The sequence below is a fragment of the Pituophis catenifer genome, unplaced genomic scaffold (assembly GCF_029215685.1).
Source record: "Pituophis catenifer annectens isolate HBS135680 unplaced genomic scaffold, rPitCat1.0.hap2 SCAF_1, whole genome shotgun sequence".
NCBI lineage: Eukaryota > Metazoa > Chordata > Lepidosauria > Squamata > Colubridae > Pituophis > Pituophis catenifer.
This window is the reverse complement of record NW_027256881.1, coordinates 52423501-52444264: the sequence shown is the minus strand read 5'-3', so window position 1 is coordinate 52444264 and position 20764 is coordinate 52423501. Positions and strand designations below refer to the sequence as shown.

General features: G+C 37.5%; 2 protein-coding genes across 3 annotated transcripts in view; both read left to right on the top strand.

Annotated features, from left to right (window-relative positions):
- The window catches only part of PARP1 (poly(ADP-ribose) polymerase 1), a 35393-nt gene extending 33963 nt beyond the window's left edge, over positions 1–1430 (top strand). The window contains exons 22-23 of the mRNA XM_070949569.1: positions 50–164; positions 1004–1430. Of these exons, the coding sequence (XP_070805670.1) occupies positions 50–164; positions 1004–1085 (197 nt within the window). The 3' untranslated portion in view covers positions 1086–1430. The remainder of the gene's footprint in view (positions 1–49; positions 165–1003) is intronic.
- Positions 1431–7015: 5585 nt separating this feature from the next.
- The window catches only part of LIN9 (lin-9 DREAM MuvB core complex component), a 39105-nt gene continuing 25356 nt past the window's right edge, over positions 7016–20764 (top strand). For both annotated transcript variants that reach the window (XM_070949549.1, XM_070949557.1), the window contains exons 1-4: positions 7016–7094; positions 11737–11769; positions 15726–15820; positions 17575–17679. In XM_070949549.1, coding sequence (XP_070805650.1) covers positions 7016–7094; positions 11737–11769; positions 15726–15820; positions 17575–17679 — 312 coding nt within the window. The remainder of the gene's footprint in view (positions 7095–11736; positions 11770–15725; positions 15821–17574; positions 17680–20764) is intronic.

The window sequence follows — 20764 nt, the reverse complement described above, 5'->3', positions numbered from 1 at the left end:
TGTGAATGCATTAGATTTAATTACAGTCATTTGTTTGTTTCCTGTTTAGGTTTGGGCAAAACAGCCCCAGATCCCACAGCCATTGCTTCTCTTGATGGTGCAGATGTCCCTTTGGGAAAAGGAATTCCATCTGGAATTAGCAATACTTGTCTTATGTATAATGAGTATCCTTTGATCACTATTGGAACAGAATATAAATAGCCATTGGAGATACCTGAAAGTGATTGCTTCTAGCCAGGTGCATACTGTTAACCTTAATGAATTTGGACTTTTTAGCATCAGTATGTACAGTAAGTTACCTCTGCAGTTCTGGGATAAATCTCCTTGACAATTAGAAGAAGCTGAGAAAGTACTATAGGCTTTCCTGGAGTTTTAAAACCTGTACTTTTTATTTAGTTATCCATATATTTGCATGCCCCTTATTCCTAAAATTCTAAGTATCTTAAGATATAAGTATCTTATATCTAAAAGCAATGAAAACTATCGAAACATGATAAAATAGTGATGCCATAAATCATGCAGTCAAAGGAAATTATTACTGTTCTCTCTTAATAGTTGCCTTCAGTTAAGTTGCGTAGGATTTTGGTATACTCCATGCTTCTCAAGTGGTAACTGGAGGACAGGAGAGGGCTTTTTTCAGTTGGAGTACTGGAGAAGAGAGGAATTTTTGCTGTTCTCATACCTTGGTACTCTCAGGTTGACTTCTGCAGCATGCTGTATTGAATTATGTCTCGTGGTAATCCAGAGACCATACTTCAGTTTAAAATACAGTATCAGGAACTTTAACAAGTGCCTTACTAAGGCTGTCATGCCACTGATCTGCCAGTATGCTGCCTTTTAGAAGTATTGGGCTAAAATCCTAGAATTCTCGCCCATCTTGAGTCATTTTAGAAATCAGAGAGGGCTTGGAGGATAGTTTTTATGTCTTCCTATTTTATTTGGCAATGCAAAAGAACACATCAAAAATGTCTTTGTTTTTTCCTTCATTCATTACTTTCTTCAGATACATTGTCTATGATACTGCTCAGGTGAAACTGAAGTATCTGCTGAAATTAAAGTTCAACTATAAGACAACTCTCTGGTGAAGATCAGCTTCTTGGAATTAATAATACAAATGTTTTTGCACCCCTCCTTTATTTTATTTTTTTTGATAAATACGCAAAATTAGATGAAAAATGCTATGAGCAATTTTGTATTTGTGCTCCCCCCCCTTTTTTTTTTTTTCTCCTTCTCCCTTTTGGCTTATTCTAGTTTGGACATACTGTACATCTTTAACTAACAACAAACCCCACTCCCCAAAAAGGGATGAGAAGTCAATAACCCTTGAATTAAACTTTTAGTAAAAAGACAGGGAAGATAAATTTAGAATTGTTTACACATTTTTCTTGTTTTTCAAATCTTCCTTAATTTGTATTCTGAATAAATGTTAATGTGTTTATTTTGAAGTAAAAATAAAAGCTACTTTCATACTAATGTTTGCTTGTATGCAAAATACAGTATTTCTGTATAAGGTTTTAAGGTAAGTCAAGTGTAATGTTTGTGGATCCTATCATAACCTGTTGCTTAGTCAACAACTGTGTTAGAGGATCGTGTGTAGAAGGAATAATCTTTTTGGGGTTGTTATCCACTCTGCTCTTGTGATGCATACTGGGAAGTGAATGTACTCAGGCATATGTGAAATCTACATGCTTCAAAAAACATGCTACATGCCACAGACCTAGCACAAGCATAGCACCTGTCTACCATTCATTAAAATAATATGGCTTATTACAGTATTTTATGTAAGCCTGAAAAAAGATGTATCGCCAACACTAGATTAACTTTAACTTGACTCTGCCATGCTTTCAAGCTTGTATAGAAGCCTAAACTAGAAGAGCTGTTTTATGAATGATAGGTGCGGTTCTTTGCATAATGTTTTGAAGCTTTATTTTTTAAGGATGCAAAGCCCTAATATGCATATCCCCCTCATGTACTCGCAGATGCCTTTCATTCTTACATATGTGCACCTCCTTTCTTTCCCGCTACCTTTAGCAGACTTGTTGAAAAGAAAAAATAACTTTCATTTCTACATCCACAATTTACCATAGCAATCGGCTTCTATATTGCAATATTTCTTTCTTTAAAAACATACTGCATCATGGGAGGAGTAGGACGCCTATTCTACCATCATCAAGCAGAAAGAAATATGGGACAAAGAAACAGCTGATCTGGAAAATCTGGGAAGTAACTTAACAAATACTGTACTCCAGAAACTAGGTGAGAGGAACAGTGTAGTTGGATCAAAAATGTTAACAAGAAGGGAAATACAAATGGTACAACAGCAATAGACACACTAACAGTTTATGCACCAGTGTGATGCACGAATGAATGACAGAGGTGATGGCAAGTTGCCAGACAGCACTTTTAAAGGACTGCCCAAAATCTGCACTGCTTTGCACACTAACACTCAAGGGCATTTCTGGCATTGGTGGGTTGCATGTTTCTTACAGATCATGCAGCTGCAATATTGAACAGACTCTAGAATAATAATTGGGCCCTTTTATTTATTAAACAAATTAATATAGCTGCCCAACTCTGTGTAATGTACATTAAAAATTCACAATTTAACCACACCACCCCAGGGTGGCAACAACAGAATCAATCAAGCCACATGATTCATTCCAAATGGGGTCCCCAAGCGCACTCTTCAAGATCTTGCAGAAGAGCAATGTGTGGGTCAATCTTATCTCTGGGGGAATCATCTTCCAAAGCGAGAGCCACCATAGAGAAGGCCCTTTTCCTAAGTTCCACCAAATGTACTTGCTTGATAGTTGGACCTACAAAATACCCTGCCTTACTGCTCTGAATAGATATAATTGGGAGAGGCGGTCTGTCAAATAACACGGCCCCAAGTTGTAGGCTTGTAAAACAATTGTACATGTAGGCATGTGTAACAATCAGCCATAGATATAGATGTTTTGGTTCCTTCCAATCTTTGGGCACAATTTTATCTTGGGGTAAGTTTTATAACAGAGCTGGATTACTACGGCTTTGCATCCCAAGCTTGATATTTAGTCACCAACTCTCCAAGGAAGTATACTTCTTAACTGCAATAATGGCTAGTCAAGAGTGAATGGCAGACAAATGATATCACTGAAGAAGCTGATACTTCTTTGCCAAATCACTTTTTCCCATGCAGCCACATAATGCACAGACATCATTTTAATTCATTAGAAGACAGTAACGCCTTGCGTTCAACCTTGCTGTTTTCCACTTTTATGGCTCAACTGCAGCTGGTATCTTGTAACAATTTGAATAGAAATGAACTTGAGTATTCCGGCAAGAAAAGTGCTGCTTTTGGCACACAGAGCACTACTAGCTGGTAAACTAGTTGTAAACATGTGAAAGTTTTAACTGACTTGAATTTCCAGAGACTTCTATGCTTTAAGATAGAAATAAAAAATCAATATCTTTATGTAACATAGGCTTCAAAGCACAAAGCAGTTATGTATTGTAATAGATTTCTGCTCTAAGAACAAACTTGTATCTATGATCTGTATAAACCATATAAGAAAGTATTTTTCTTCTTACACATGATTTATTCTGGTAGCACATGTATTTTAATTTTGTCACTTCACATGACTAACAGACAAGAGGACCTAATAGGAAGAGAAGTATATAGTGATCAACGCTCAGCTATCTATAAATGTTATAAGGCAAAAATTCCATGATCTTAGATTGCTCATGCATTATCATACATATACTTTAAAAGGGTAATTGGGATGTAACTTGCAAATTCCTTTGGAGGGGGGAGGTCCTCTGGAATTCTTGAAGATCACAGTGCTATTCTGACATGGCTGGGTGGTTACATTTTATTGATTTGTGCGTAGCTTATATTTGCTTCTTTATTTCAAATTGTTTGTGGATATATACCTATGCAGTTATACCTCAGCAGCTGGCATAGCTAGAAGGTTTGACACTAATTAGTACTTGAATGTTGCAGTTTGCTAGACAAGGGGATCTTTTAAGTTCCAGATGATGGCAAATTACTTCTGATAATGCTGACAGAAAAGACCATAGGAATTATTAATTATTAAATTTATATCTTGGCTTTTCTCTAAAAGCTCAAAGAAGCACATTTCTCCCCATTTTCTCTTCCTATTTGAGAATTTCTTTTACTTTAAAGTACAGATTCTTGTCAACAGTCCTTGCAGATATGTGTGGGAGGATAAATCTGCTTTTTATAGCTTTACACAGGGAAAAAAGGGTTGTCTGTGGTCAGAAGGTAACACATGCTACAACATAAAAAATAAGCACTCCCTTTGGAGAGATAATCGGCTTCATGCTGCATTTGCCAAATGGTAATCTCAGGCAACTTCATGCAAAATCCATAGTTAATCTAGCTTCGATAATGAGAATCTGCATTGCTGTCAGTAGCTCTGAATTATCAGTATTCATTACACCCATATTATACCTTGGAAAAATTAATAAATATCTATACATCTTATCCCATAAAACAAGTTTTAAATGATTTTGAATCAATGTATGGTTTTTAAAGTATAGGAAAGATAACTAAAGACATTTTCATTTATAGAGGACAGCATGGACGGCAGCCTCTTATACAACAAGTAGCATCAGGCCAAGCTTGAGGTGACAAGGATAAAGTGATTTCAATAATTCCTAGTTCAGGAATAGCTGTGACTGGCACATAAATTGAAGGTGTGCAGGTCCTTTTGACCACATCTTTACCTGCTACTGAGGGAGCCATGAATCCAGGAAAAACCCCATATTGCAGAAATGATTTATATGCAGGAATGCAACTCCTTCCAAGGGATGATTTCCCCCAGTAGCTTCATGTAGATGTTGTACAGCAGAGGAGAGACCCCCAAGGCACCCTACATTACGGAGCCTGAGAGCTTGACCTCTACCCTTCACGAACTGGAACTGGAACAGAAGGATATTATAGTCAGTAGTGGTGAAGGTTGTCGAGAATTCAAGCAGGCTCAGGAGCATTACACTCCCACTACTATAGCTTACTCCCGGGTCAACAAAAATAATCAACGCAGTCTTGCAGGTGGCATTACTTCTTCTCACAAGGTCTTATTAACCACCATCTACATCCAGCTTCCTCTCATGCTGTCAGCTTTCACTAGCCAAATGGAGTAGGAATCTAATCAACAGGTTGTGGAGCTTACATATCCTAGAACCCCAACTACTTCCTTGGGATCAACAAGCTCACACATATCCCAGATCTTTCCCAGATGGTATTCGTCAATAGAATTTGTGCAGTAGCCAGTGCCAGGTTACATCATCTAACCCAGAGAGGTATGTGTAATATATGAATTCATGTGAGACAATACCCTACATCTGTTGTTGCATATGGCAGTAATTGAAATGGTAAAATCTGTGATTTTTATATTTCAATCTGTAGTGATTTTTAATCTGATGGCCAGATCTCATCTAAAAATCACTTATAAAAATCATGCAAAATCCAGATACCCCATTTTTATTGCTAGTTAGGTCTGTGCCATATTTTCGGTAGCAATGTTGAGGGCCGAAATAAACATTAAGCCAAATTCTCTGGTGGTCTATATACAGGAGTTACTGTTTAAAGGTATTGTAGGCCAATTCTTTGTCAAATTGGGCCAATTATATATTTATATCTTTGAAAAAAAAAGTTGTAATAAGATACCATTGTTACCACTCAGTTCACTTGAGTACAACATTAAATATTAAGAAATTATTACTAAGTTGATGCCATGGTATTGCTTTGTATTTGCCCAAGAGCAATACCCCACTGAGAACACTTTGTGCAAGCAGAACAAACAGTATTTGTAAATACAGGTAGCTCTCAATTTACAACAATTGAGCCCAAAATTTCTGTTACTAAGTGAGTCATTTGTTAAGTGAGTTTTGCCCCATTTTACGACCTTTCTTGCCACAGTTGTTAAGTGATTCATTGCAGTTGTTAAGTTAGTAACATAGTTGTAAAATGAATCTGGCTTCCCCACTGATTCTGCTTATCAGAAGGTTGCCAAAGGTGACCACATGACGCCAGGACACTGCAACTGTCATAAATATGAGTCAGTTGCCAAGCACCTGAATTTTGATTGCATCACCATGGCGATGCTGCAACTGTCAGAAACGTGAAAACCGGTCTAAGTCATTTTTTAGTTGTAACATTGAACAGTCACTAAACGAACTATTATAAATTGAGGACTACCTGTACAATCTGCTGTCCAGAATACAGAATTGGAAGGGACCTTGTAGGTCATCTAGTCCAACCCCACCCCCCACCCAAACAGGAGACCCTACACCATTTCTGACAAATGGCAGTCCAATCTCTTCTTGAAAGTCTCAAGTGATGAAGCTCCCACAACTTCTGAAGGAAAGCTGTTCCATTGGTTGATTGTTCTCACTGTCAGAAAATTTCTCCTTATTTCCAGGTTGAATCTCTCCTTGTTCAGTTTCCATCCATTATTCCTTGTCTGGCCTTCAGGTGCTTTGGAAAATAGCTTGACCCCTTCCTCTCTGTGGCAGCCCCTCAAATATTGGAAGGTGGCTATCATGTCTCCCCTGGTCCTTCCCTTCACTAGCCTAGCCATGCCCAATTCCTGTAACCCTTCTTCATATGTTTTAGTCTCCGGTCCCCTAATCATCCTGGTTGCTCTTTTCTGCCCTTTTTCTAGAGTCCTGGTTTATACCATTCCGGACAAATTATAGTGTCCAAGCTCCAGTGATGGAGCCACCCACAGATGAAGCCATCGACCAGATGCGGCCGCTGCATGCAGCCGTCCATTTTCCCCAAACACGCCTCCTCTTGCCTTGTGGAAAGATAACAGTAAAGCTGTCACGAAAACTGCAACAACTTTTCTTTCTTTTCTTTTTTTTCCGCCGAGCCCGAAGAGAGAAGCACGAGACAGCCGAGTTCCCGCCCGAGCCTTCGTAGAGCCCGGGTAAAGCGAGCGACTCGCGCACGTCCCGCCTCCTCCCTCCAGTCAGGCAAAAACTAGAGGACTCCGTCTCCTCCCCCACAATGCACCGCGACAGGCAGCCTTTGAAAAAGCGGCGCGGCTCCTTCAAGATGGCGGAGTTGGATCAGCTGCCTGACGAGAGTGAGTAGCGATCTCTGCCCCTCACTCTGCCCGTCGCCGGCCCTTCCTGCTCACCCACTCCCGAAATAGTGGCTCTAGTTACCGGACCCTTCGTCTGCTCCCTCTTTCCTGAGTCACAGTCTCGGTCTCGCTCCTCCGCCGGCGCTTGCTACTTCTTTTGTTGCTCCTGCTGCTGCTGTTGTAGTAGGAGCCGGAGCTGCGCGGGGCCGGCGTCACAATCTCCTCTCTCGGTGCCTGGCCCAGCTCTGTTCCCTGATGGCCTCCCCTCCGGCCTCTCCCTCGACTTTTGGAAGGGGGGTGGGGGAGAGGCCAACCGAGCAGGGCCGGAAGCCGCTATTATATTAACTGCCCTTCTCCTGGTGGGACTGAACCGCACCCTGAACCCCGAGACTCGGAGCAGGCCGGAACCGGGATTGAGTCCGTCCTTGGCAGGGAAGAACGCACGCTTTTTCAAATCGGGCAGAGAAGCGTTGTGTGTAGGGCAGCGAGTGGCATTACGCCTCTCCGGGGTAGGCAGGGAGGGCGAGTTACGGCTTCACGCCGTAAATAAAGTAAAGGTGATATTTGTTTTGCTGTGAGCATCCTTCTAGTAGTTGTCATGACGTTAACCTCCTGTATGCTTGGAGGGATTTGTCTGTTTGACTTTTTACTCGTGAGAAGTGCACTGGTTCCTGGGAAACTCTTTTTAAAGTGTATTAAGTGTGGTTTTACTTCTAACTCTTCTCTTGTATATGCCAATCTTATATATGCCCAAACGATAATGTTTATAGAGGTGGTAAACCTTTTAATGGTCTGTAAATAGAAAAGCAAGTCTCCGGTAGTCCCGTTTTGGTAGTCCTGTTGTCTACATCCTATATATTTAAACAATTTGTGTATTACATCTGGGAAATTATACTACTGTTATCGGGAGCGGCCCCATCTATATGGTGAAATTAGCAGCTTGGCAAAATTACTGGAAGCAAAATCAAATGTTTTTAAACTGAGAATGGAAGGCACACCTCTCTGAAAGTACTGACTGAACAATTGGGGATAGAGCAGCAACGAACAAATATCAGATCTGAAGAACTAATTTTGTTTCATATAGAATCCTGAGAGTCAACAGTCAGACCTTGCTGGAAGTCATTTCCTTGGAATTAAATGAAAATTGGGACTTGAATGTATGGCATACTTCTTCCTTACATGAATATAAATCCAGATCACTTCATGCTTTTTATATTCAGCACTGTAATTTGAGAAGATTGAATTCATCATTACTAATATTGCAGAAGAAATTCTGATTCCCTGCAAATCACTTCAATATATACTGATCTGTACCTCATATAGCAGGATAGATATACAGTACTATTTGAGCCACCAATGAAGTGGAAAGAAAATTGTTCATTGTAGGATACCTTTTTATAAACGTTTGAGAGGTACTATAGAAGCAATTGGTAAAGATGTTTGTTTGGCTTGTTTGTAAATATGTATGATGTAGATATATAAATAAAAGAAACCATTACTTTTAACGGTAAAAGATAATATCAAATATTCCTGCCTATATTTTGCAATATTGAATTTGATAAAGGTGTGTGGAACATGTATTGATGTTGCACAGTGAATATTGAAATAAGGCCATTGATGAAAGACATGAAATGACATAAAAGACAACACAAGATATAATCTTAATGGATAAACTGCATATTGCTTTAAAATAATAATGTAATATTACAAGCATTTTTATTTTATAATATGGAAGAAATCAAATCATAGATTTCATTCTTCAATCTAATGTGAAGAATTCCAGGTTTCAAAGATTCTTTGAATCTGGAACTATCTAGATTGAATTTATAGGTTATGTAATAATGAAGAGAGAAGAAAATTTCACTCTGGGGAGTGAACTTTTGCTTATGGATTTCAGACTATCTCCTTGTGTGGTATATATGATAGCTGGACAAGAGACAAGGCATATAAACACACTGCAGAACTTAATACTCTTTATTATATTTATGACAAATTAGTAATATATGGTATTGTCAATAATTCTGAATGTTAAATTGATAGTCAGAAATGTTTGACATTCAAAATATAGTGTAAGAAAATGTCAAATGCTAGGTAATTTTTCTGTTATCCTATATGTAACTGAAAGAATGTGTAAATTATATATTCAGAAAATGTGTTAAGAATATACAAAATTGCAAATTAAACCATTGCTTTTTTTATTTCTGTGTATCTTTCAATTAACTAATCCACCCATAAATGTGTGCCATGATGAAGAATCAACATGGACAAAAAAATAGTAAATTATTTATGCTTTCCATGTCATTTGCCTTTGCTTTTACTGCCTAAGCCAAATGCTGAGTGCATGTTTATCACATGTTGTTGTATGATCTACTAGAAAAGCTCTTTTATGTGGAAAATAAATTATATTCCAAATAAGGTTTAATTTTATTCACCTCTAAATTATTGTAATCTCATGCCATTCCAAGTATACCACCTAAGGTGCACAACCTTAGGTTTTGGTAAATATTGCTGGAGTTTAGCTTTCATAAGCTCCAGACAATATTGTTAGATCATCTGGATGCTGACAGCTAGAATCTAACATCTGGTTAGAAAAGCCTATTTCTGATGTGTTTGATTTAATTCTCTCAAATGCTGGATGTCAAAACTACTTGGGTTTTCTAGTTCAAAGGTTTAATTTGTAGGCTGGGATTCATGTGATTATATATTTCTTATACAAGAGGTCACAACTAGATGTTAGAGTCTACTTAAGTTCTACATCTGGCAGTAAACACTTGATTCTCAAAGGACAGGGATTTAGATTAATATTGAGGAATTTCTGATTCTACAAAGCCTTTTTTAGCCATCACCTGCATAAATACATGCCCGTATACTGAGAAGACAGTTTAAATTAACATACATATAATTAAAGTTCATTTTTATAAAATTAGATAGTTCTCTAACAGTCTACTACCTAAATTCCCCAAATTAAGCTAAAATCATGAATATATTTAGAAGAAAGTCAAATTGAGGTACGTTGGATGCCAGAATAGGACTGCAAAGCATAGTACATTATAGACTATATAGACATGTTTATCAATTTTGTATTGCTGAGTAAATAAACCTTATGATTAGCCAATCTAGTTGAGAAAACCTGCATTGCTTTATGACATAGAGAAACATCTTATTAGCTTAATACAACAATGTATGAATTGGTGATTATAAAATAGAAATAACATATAATACATTGGTGATATCAAATTCATTTGGCAATATGAATATAATAGTTTTTTAATTTTCTCTATAGAACATTCTGTTAAGGTTAGCCACATGAAGGAATAATTTTAGGTTTAGCATTATAACTGTCCATGTTTGTAATCTTCTGGAATGCATCTGACAGAATACTGGACTAGATAGGACAGTGGCTTGATTCAAGCTAATATTTTTCTTTACAATTTATTCAGCTGCATAGTGAATGCCTTTTTCAGCTAAAACGCTGTTGGTGAAGATATAATCCATCATCAAAGGAGAATTATTGAAAAATAAATATAGACATATTAAAATAAAATTTAAAAGCATGTTCATGGTTTCCCCTTCTTAAAGAAAAACCTGATCTGATGCATAAATATATTAACCCAATATTTGCATATTATATTTCATCTTGAAGTATTTCAGTTCCTTAATGTAAAATATAAGCCATCTGTAGGATTCACTATTTCAATATACATTGTTAATCACCACTGAAAGTTTCCTTTGTGGGCATCTTGTGTTATATCTTGTATGAAATTGCAATAAATATTTTTTATGAATGTATGACTTTGATCCTGATTTGGAAGAAAGTAAAATTTATGGTTGACCATTTGAATGTAACCAGTTTATTATAAATTGAGAAATAAGCAGTAGGTGCTGAAATGAGCAATCACAAAGCCGTCTAGCACAGGTGTCAAACTCGATCATGTCACTCGACGTATCACAAAATTTTTTGCCTTTGCGGAGACGGAATGGGTGTGGCCTGCGCATGACGTATTTGGCCTGCGGGCCGCCAGTTACACAGGTCTGCCCTATAGCATCAAACTCGAATTTAATATACATTACTTTATACTACTATGCTTCTGGTATTTTGTTTTACATTTTAATTTTGTTTTGAATATTATAGCTTTAATCTCTAATACATGCTTTTTTTGCAACATAAAAATGTTTTTTTAAAAAAAAAAATCTCTCCTTATGCAAAACTGTAGATTTCCACAGTTATATTTCCTTGTATGAGTTTGTAAAAGTTTTGAAATCCGTTTACATCTATAAAGTAGATATGGCTTAAATGCTTTCTTTTAACACAAAAATATGAAGTCAAAATATTAATAATGGAGTATTGAAAAGTGGAACAGCAAATTTACCATTTCATCCTTAATCTTGCTGTGCCATGCTGACTAAGCAGAAGATGTTTAAGTTCGAATAAATGGGTAAATTAGCAATGCGAACTTCAGTGCTAGCCTAGTTGAAAGGCTTTGATTGGATCCATCTGGAATAATATAATGTCTTTGAACCTGTTATCAACTTATGGGTTTAAAGACTGAGCTCTTAAGTCTGTCAGATGTAAATGCAGCAAGGCTAATAATGTTATTGTTAGAAATAATATGACTTTATTGAGTTTTGTTATTTGTTTCAGGTTCATCAGCAAAAGCCTTGGTTAGTTTGAAAGGTAGGACAACCAGATTATTTCTTCATATATAGTATTCATAAAGGTTAAATCTTACAAAAATTCTTGTTTAAGGAGTATTATGTTGAAATGAATTTATACATTGCACAAGCTGCAGAATTTTTAATTATAGTTTGTTGAACAAGACACTGTAGCTTTGTTCACATAACATCAATCATAAAACCATAATTTGCAAGTGAAGTGCCTGGGTTTGTGCATTATAGTGAGCCCAAAGAAAGTCATGATTTAAGTTGTATGAACTTGTTGTATATTACCTACTCATTTGTAGCAGCACTTGGTTAACTTTGTACAAAGCAAGATTGGGCCCAATTAGTAATTGGATGAGAGAGAGAGAGAACCCAAGCTGTAGGGTAAACATGCATAAAGTGACTATATATAAATATGGAGTCAATTGATTTTGGAATCAAGCTCAACTCAAAAGGTTTAACTTCAGATGACATCAGATTAGCTGGAATGCATCTACAGGGAATGGCATTTGTGGAAAAATTGAGTGTGTGCATGTGTGTGTATATAAGCATGTGTATAATGTACTTGGATTGTTGCTGTATTCATCTTTATTCTATTTTATTTTTGTATATATTACTTTCTGTTAAATATCCAGCGATCAAGCAGACACATACCCAGTAGTTCTGTGAAAACAGCCAATAAGCAATAAGGCAAGGCAAATGAATTAATGAGTGAAAGAAACAAAGATTAAGTTAATTCACAAAATTTTCCAGAATGAAAATTTTAATTATGCAAGAAATAAAAATATGAAATATGTATTTATTCTACAATACATTTCTAGATAGTTTTCCTTTATAGAAATGGGAATGTGAACATCAGGAAAATAAGTAAATTGAGAAGTTTCAATTTTACTTTCATAGGCATGAAATGGGAAATTTGGGGTCCATTTAAATAACATATCAATATTAGTTTTTGTTTGAATATTGTATCTAAGAAGTTTGAAATTTTAATTCAATATTTTTAATACTCTGCATTAAAGATCAAATGTAACATTTTAAGCCCTACTTTAAAAAGTACCGTATTCATCATTTTCAAATGAAAACTATATTTTTCCCCTAAAATGCTCAGAATTTCCTGTTAGATTGGAAAGAGAAAACATTTTCACACACACACTACTTTGTTCCTTTTGGGGGTAAGCAATATTATGCCAAGTCCTAAAAAAGTAAGCCAAAGAAACACAAGGCATGAGGTAAGAAAAGAAAATCCTCCAGCTGATTTTCTGGGTCTTCTTTTTTCCTATGACCCATTAAGTCATATTTAGTATATTGTATGAGTCATTCCTTTTATTCTGTTTGATTAAACCATCTCAGTGTGCTGATTACTCACTTTTGTATTCAATCCACTATTCATTCTTAATACTATTTAGTATCTTAAGTATTTCATTCTCATTGCATTCAACTTTTATATTTCTTCTGGCATACCAAATTCCTATATAATAAAAGACATAGCTAAAATACATAGCTGTTTTCAGTTCTTTCAACAAATATTTATTCTTTGCAACAGACTATATACTATTCACAACCATTCTACCAACTTTTGTATATTGTAAAAATTTTCCATCTGTGTTTCACAAAAGCAAAATACATAATCTTATATTGTTTTCAACATTTATGTAAAACATTTATGTGAAATATACTCTTTCTCTCTACCATGGCTTTTGATAAATTATAAAAATTATATGACTATAATTGATTTGTTGCATCATACAATCTAATACTGCTACAGAGTTCTGTAAAGCACTATGAAGTGGTATTTAAATCTAAGTTCTATTGCTATTTGCGCTACAATCATTTGGGTTCTTGACCAACAATACAGCATTGTCTGGATATAAAACTACATGCGCATTCACATTCCAGATAAATACATTTCTAATTTCAACACAAATATTCCATATACATTCATAATTACATTAAGCATGAGTGAACATGAGACATCCCCTCCTTACTCCATCCAATGTTGAGCCATTTATTAAGCATTCAGTTCTCACATGCACGCTACTTCTATCATATAATATTCTTAGTGTATTCAGTAATTAACATTCAAGTCCATATTCACACACAAATTCAAGCAAAGTTATTTTATCATACACTTTCTATGAATCAACAAGTACATAAGTATTGTATATGTGTTTAATGATCTGAGGAAGAACAAATCAAGTCTGTACATCTCCTGCCAAACAAAGCAACCGTGCACTTCCCAGATTTTGTTCATTATCATCTAACATTCACTTTCAATCAGAATTCTGCTGAAACTTCCCAGATACATTTAATTTAAATAGTCCATCTACAGTACGTAAGTAAGTACATAAGTAAGTACATAAGTAAGAAAGTATGTAAGTATGTAAGTACGTACAGTAAGTCCTCGACTTACAACAGTTTGTTTAGTGACCGTTCAAAACTACAATGGCATTGAAAAAGTGACTTATGACCATTTTTCACCCTTATGAGAGTTGCAGCATCCCCATAGTCACATTATCAAAATTCAGCCTCTTGGTAACTGGCTCGTATTTATGACAGTTGCAGTGTTCCAGGGTCATATGATAGCCTTTTGCAAACCTTCTGACAAGCAAAGTCAATGGGGAAACCAGATTCACTTAACAACTGTGGCAAGAAAGGTCATAAAATGGGACATGATTCACTTAACAAATGTTTCACTTAACAACAGAAATTTTGGGCTCAATTGTGGTCTTAAGTTAAGGACTACCTGTACAGAATTATTATTCATGCTTACTACCTTTCTCTTTCTATAGGAAACAGTAACTGCATTCTCTCAATTGTCAGGCACAGATGCAGTTTTCACATACACATTAAACAATTCACAGTCACTTCTTAAGCATCTAAATTTATTTCTCTAGTACGTCATCAACACCTAGCTTTAACTATATTCAACACTCCTACACCCGTTCACCATTACTTCTTTGTAGTTTTTTCTTCAGCGCTAACATTTATAGCATTTGTTTAAATTCCACTCTTCAATATGTCACTATTATTCCCATACAAATGTTTAAAATACTCACAGCAGCATTCCTCATTTCAGTTTCATCCTACACCATTTCATCATTTTATGGAGTGCTAGAGACTTCTTATTTGCTCTCTTCATGCAGTTCCAAAACAACTTTTTTATTTCCATCAAAATCACTTTGCACTTTTTTTGTATCTTTCAACCTTAATCATTTCTTGCTATCTATAACCACAGTACTTTCTTTGCAGTTTAATATACTTTCTTTTTCAATATACAGTGGATATAGAAAGTCTACATACCCATTAAAATGCCAGGCTTTTGAGGTGCAAAAAAATCAAATCAAGATAATTCACATCAATACACTATGCCACACACAGCATTTCTTGCTCATAAGTTCTAACTTTGTGAATTAAAATCGATATTTATACAAAGCTGATGCCCAGTTGCAGCAGTTTCTGATGGGGTGGGGGTTCAAATAGTCAAAATGATGATTGCAATGCGACAATCAAAATCTCATCCTTTTGTGCATGTATGTAACATTGATACACATACAAAAGACATGGGGTTTCTATTGCTACAATTACAATCTTGTTTACTTTCCACACAAATGCACACACCCTGCAAATGCCACTGCCCAATTTTGTCAGGGAATATTAGCAAGTTTGTTCCTGATGAATCATTGTGCAGCAAATACTATTCCCCCTTCCCTTTATGGGGGAGGGAGGATGTAATTTAATCTGAAAATAAAAATGAGGTATAAACATAAAAATATAATTGATTGGGTTTAAGAGCAAAGAAAACTGAAAAATTGCTTCTGAAAATATACTCCTTGGATTGAAATGAAATCATATAACTTGAAATTAATTTAATGTAAATTCCCAGAATAAGAATATAATTGACATTTTGATATTAAGAATATGTATAATTTGTAAAAGGAATTATATTTAAAATATACAACTTTTTCATTACAGAGGGAAGTTTATCCAATACATGGAATGAAAAATTCAGTTCTTTGCAGAAAACACCCATTTGGAAAGGCAAAAATGCAGGAGCTACTGTAGAAATGGTAAGGAGCAACTTTTATCTTTATAGGTTGATTTAATATCATTTTTCCAAAACACTGTATTCTTGTCTGGTCTAGTCTACAAAGCTAATTAAGGTAGTTAAAAAATATATTTCTTTTCTTTTGCTTTCCATTGTAACATATGAAGGGTACAAATTATTTTTGCTTGATTTATAAAACTGGAAATTTAACATTTTTTATGAAAACAAAAAGAAAAATCCTGTGCACGCTTTTTTAAAAAGTATGTTGCTTCTAAGTACCAGGAGACATTTACCAACAAGGTTTGTTGTAGTCATTCTTCTAATTTGTGAAACCCCATCAGGAAGCAAGCCATAAGGGTGACAGATTCTGAAGTTAATATAACTCTCTCCAAGTCTACCTGTTCAGGTGTCATGAACAATCGTTTCTTTGCCTTTTTTGTTTTGTTTTTGTGTCTTCAGTGTTGACTCCTGGCAATTGCTGGACAAGTCTCTTCATTTTTTTTGGCAAGATTTCAAAAGTGGTTTGGCATTGCCTGCTTCCGAGAGCAAGTGATTAACCCAAGGTCACCCCACTGACTTTGTGCCTAAAGTGGGACTAGGCCTCATAGTCTCCCAATTTCTAAACTGGTACTTTAACCATTACAGCAAACTGATTTTGTTTTGAGGTAGAAGTTAATCCATCAGATATACAGGACCTCAAAGTTCTGAAGTCAATCTAATTTTCATACACAAGATAAAATTCTGTGGGGGGACTGTGTTGGAAGAAGAATTTTCCATCCTTGTCCATGGGTAGAATTCAGCGCTGATCATGGAAGTTTGAATGTGATGCTTCCATTGTAACAAAATTAGGCATTAATGTTGGATTAAGCAACAGCATCCCTTTTTCCATTCCTATTTCATCTACAAAGAAGTGGCAAATTATTTAGATTTTTCACATAGTAGCAATTTGTTTTGCCTAACCTGAATTAAATATGGCTTATTGTGTTGCAACATTTTCCATCACACTATGTTGCCATCACATTGCCATTTGAGATTAAAAGCCTTCCATTTGATGAGAACATATTATTCAGCACTAAGTCTAAATGATATTATGAGTGGGATTCAAGTGGTTTATATTGCATAGATAGAACTGCAGCTACCCTAATTAATTCCCTTCTATTGCTATCCATGGTCTATGAGAGAAATTACTATTCTCAAATGGAAATAGCATGAGTCCAGGGCTTCTCATTAGACATTGGTATCAATTATGCATCCAACAAAATAGACTCGTAGGTATCTGTCTCAAGACTAATAATGCTCCTTGATGCTAGAACATTTTCTTCTGGATAATTCTTCTATTGGTGTTATGTCAGATAGAGAGATGAGCTTAATTCTCCTTCTTACCAGCACTATATATTGAAGCTTGATTCCCAAAGAGATACCTTTGGAAAAGCTATTGTCTCTTCAATAGCCTCCTGCAAGTCCTAAAAAGCTTTTTACTGATTTATCTGTGTGAATATCAGAGACCATCATTAGAAAACTGGTAACATGTATTTATAATTAGATCTCTGAATGATCATCACTGAATTCACACATCCTGTCGTTTTTTCTCCTTTGATCTCAAGTTATGTCTCTCTTGCTTTACATCAAGTTAGAGAAGTATGTTCTAGATTTCAATATAGATAAAGATTTTTTTTTCCTAAAAAAATTACAATTGCTGTAGTGCAAGAACTGGTACTGGGAGACATTACAATCTGCAAATCAAGTTTTTGTTTAGTTGTATTTCTTTGGTTGCAGCCTTTCAGAAATTCAAAACGAACTCGTTCCTTTTGTGAAGAAGATGAAAGACAAATGAATACAAGATCACCAAAAAGAAATCAGAGAGTTGGAATGGTCCCACAGGTATTCTTATATATGAAGCTGTTCATATATAAGTAGGTTGTTTATTAACAAGTTTGTGATACATAGAGCATACTTTTATTAAAAGCTAGGGACATCACTTTTTGCCTCTAAAAATGGAATTTGCTGGTTCTACCTGTTATTCATTCCTTCCATTAAAAGTATGTTCTGAAGTAATGATGGTGAACCTTTTGGGTTCAGAGTGTTAAAACTTTGGAAAATGCTTAACTTGACTCTGCTGACATGTCACACACACACACAACCTAAACAAAAGAGAAAGAATTCCTTACATATTCATTTTTAATAAATATATATATATATAGTCTAATTGTGTATGATCCCCAGGATCTGCTGGTTCTGCAGCACACCTCTTACTCTCAAGCAATGTTCTCTTTCTCTTGACAGGTCCCTATGACCCATCAGCCACAGGCAGCTCCAGGTCTCACAAGGCCTTCATTTTTGAAATGGCTTTGGAGAATGCTCTTTTGCAATCTCTGCAGCCTCCAAAAACAATGCAAAAGCATTCCTTGTTCTCGCTGAATTTTTGGAGGCTGCGCAATTTCTGGAGGCTGTGCAAGAGCATTCTTTTGCAGCCTCAGTAGCTTTGAAAAATTGTGTGAGTATGGAGCGTGAGTTGGTGAATACTGTGTGTGTTACCCAAAATGGTGTGACATGTCACCTTTGACACATGTCATAGGTTCAACTTCCCAGTTCTAAGGGGATGATACTCATTCCAAAGCAAGGGCACGGAGAAATTGGAAGATGTGCTTCTCCAGCGCGCTGATTGGAGAATCCAAATAATGGGAAGTCCTTCAGTCTGTTTGCTTGACTGGGTGAATGTTTCTTTAAGAAACGTCCTTGGCCACTCCTCCCCTGCTTGGCTAAGCCCCAGTTCATTCACTCAGTCAAGCAAGAGACTGGGTTTTTTCCTTGGCTCTAGCAATTAACTGAGGATTTTTCTCCTATTATTTGGATTTTCCAATTATTCCTTTGAGTCTGAGCGGTGTGGATTCACTGTCTATCATCTACTGTTTATCTGACTGTCTGGTCTCTGTATTGCGGCGGAGGGTGAGTTAGACCTGGGTCTCCTTCCAGGGGGGCTCCCCTCCGTTTGCTAGACCTGCTTTATTCCTCGGAGCACTACCATCCAGGCAACTCCGAGTGATTTAAAATCGCCGCCGGCGCTGCGTTGGGATCCGGATTGCCGGAATTCCCTCCTCCGCCTTCCACACCGCTCCAACAATTTAAAGTGGCGGCAGGGGGTCCCTACATCGCTGCCGCAAACCCCTACAGCATTGCTTCGCCCCTTTTTGGTCAAATCTACGGGCTGGGAGGCTAGCTCAGGCGATCGTTCTCCTCGCCTTCGGTTACTGTCATCGGCCTCAATTTAACGGCGCTCGGCGGTTAATCCGAGCCGCGCGCCCTTTTGCCTTGATTGACAGCTTCCCTCAGCAATTGTTTCAACGGCGCTCGGCGGCTGCATTCGGGCCGCGCGCCATTTTTGAATCGTCTGCTGATTCCCGCCATTAAGCGGTCCAGAGTCAACGGCTTCAGCGACGATCCTGTCAGCCCTTCTCTAATTATTTAGCCTCATCTTCAATGACTGTGGTTGTTTAGGCGGCTAATTTAAAAGGCACGTCAAATTGCTGTTGAGGTGCTGCCCGTTTCCTCATCTAGGGCAACGTTTTCTGTATAATCTGAAGCAGCCCTCCCTTTTTTTCTGATCTGCGAAGCGGCATTGGGTGTTTTGACACCTACTTGGCCAATTATATTACCTGGCTGTCTCCTGTTGTTTGTTCCTGTTTTAAAAAAAAAAAAAAAAAAAAAAAAAAAAGAGAGAAAATCAATTCAATTAATTCCTTTAATCAAAATTATCAAATTCATTCATCAAATTAATTCATCAGCTTAATTAATCAAGTTTAAAATTTCACTCACCATTCCTGGCTGCATCCTCGATATGGCTGATTCTGACATTTCATCAGAAGTGGATCAGGCTTACAGCCCACCTGAGGCCAGAAAGAGGTCAAAAGCTCCGGCCAAAACTACCAGGCATCGTGATGTCAGGGCTAGATCCGCCAGTCCTCGCCCTGCCACCCGTTCTTCTGCAGCTGACAAAGCAGAGGAACGCAAACGTAAGGCCTTTGAAAAACAGTACCTTTTAGCCCAGCAAAGGGCCCGGTCTACTCACAGACAGATGTCTCCTGACAGGCCGGCTCCGTTGGCTCAGGATCACTCTCTGGTTGCACAAGGGGTTTCTGATGTCCAACATCTCAGAGAAGCCGCTTTTCCTTCTGTGGTTCCGGTTCCAGATGCTCAAGTCAACAAACCTCCTGGCCGGTGTGCACCTGAGGCTACATATACTCCTACGGCTGCTGGCCTTCGCCCTTCGGAACCTCTTCAGCCTGCCCTGTCTCGTGATATCCAGGACCTCGTATCTCAAACCATGTCTCGTATTCTGGCTTCAGCCCCCATCCAGGGATCTCAGGCTTCTGCCTTTGCAGCCCATGCCGGCCAGAGCCTCTCGGTGGAGGATCCAATGTATGGCGACCTTCATCGTTCCCACTGCCACTGTCCTGAATCCCTTCTGTCCGAGGAACCTCCATGGCAGGATGAGGAGCTTGAAGAGGGGGAGTTATCCGAAGATGAGGACTTGCAACCGGAAAAGCCTTCCTTCACAGGACTTTTCCGCCCCTCCATGTTTAAGTCCTTGCTCCACAAGGCTAAGATTACCACCAACATGGGATTATCATCTTCTCAGCCTTCTCAACAGTCTGAACAAAATCCTCATGGTGATCTCTTCCAATTGCAAAAACCGGATGAGGATTTCATACCGTGTCCGGAGTTATTCTCGGATGTGGTCCAACGATCATGGTCCCAACCAGCTTACATTTCTGCTCCTACTGGACTTGACAAGCGGTTGTACTGCTCCGATCCAACCTTGCAAAGTCTGATTCAATTGCCATCTGTGGATGTCCCGGTGGCACAGTTGACGTCTTCTTCTGTAATCTCCAATGATGTCCTGGATGGCCTCAAAGCTGAGGATAGGAAATCTGAGCTTTCTCTCCGTAAAACGCATCAGGCAGCCGCC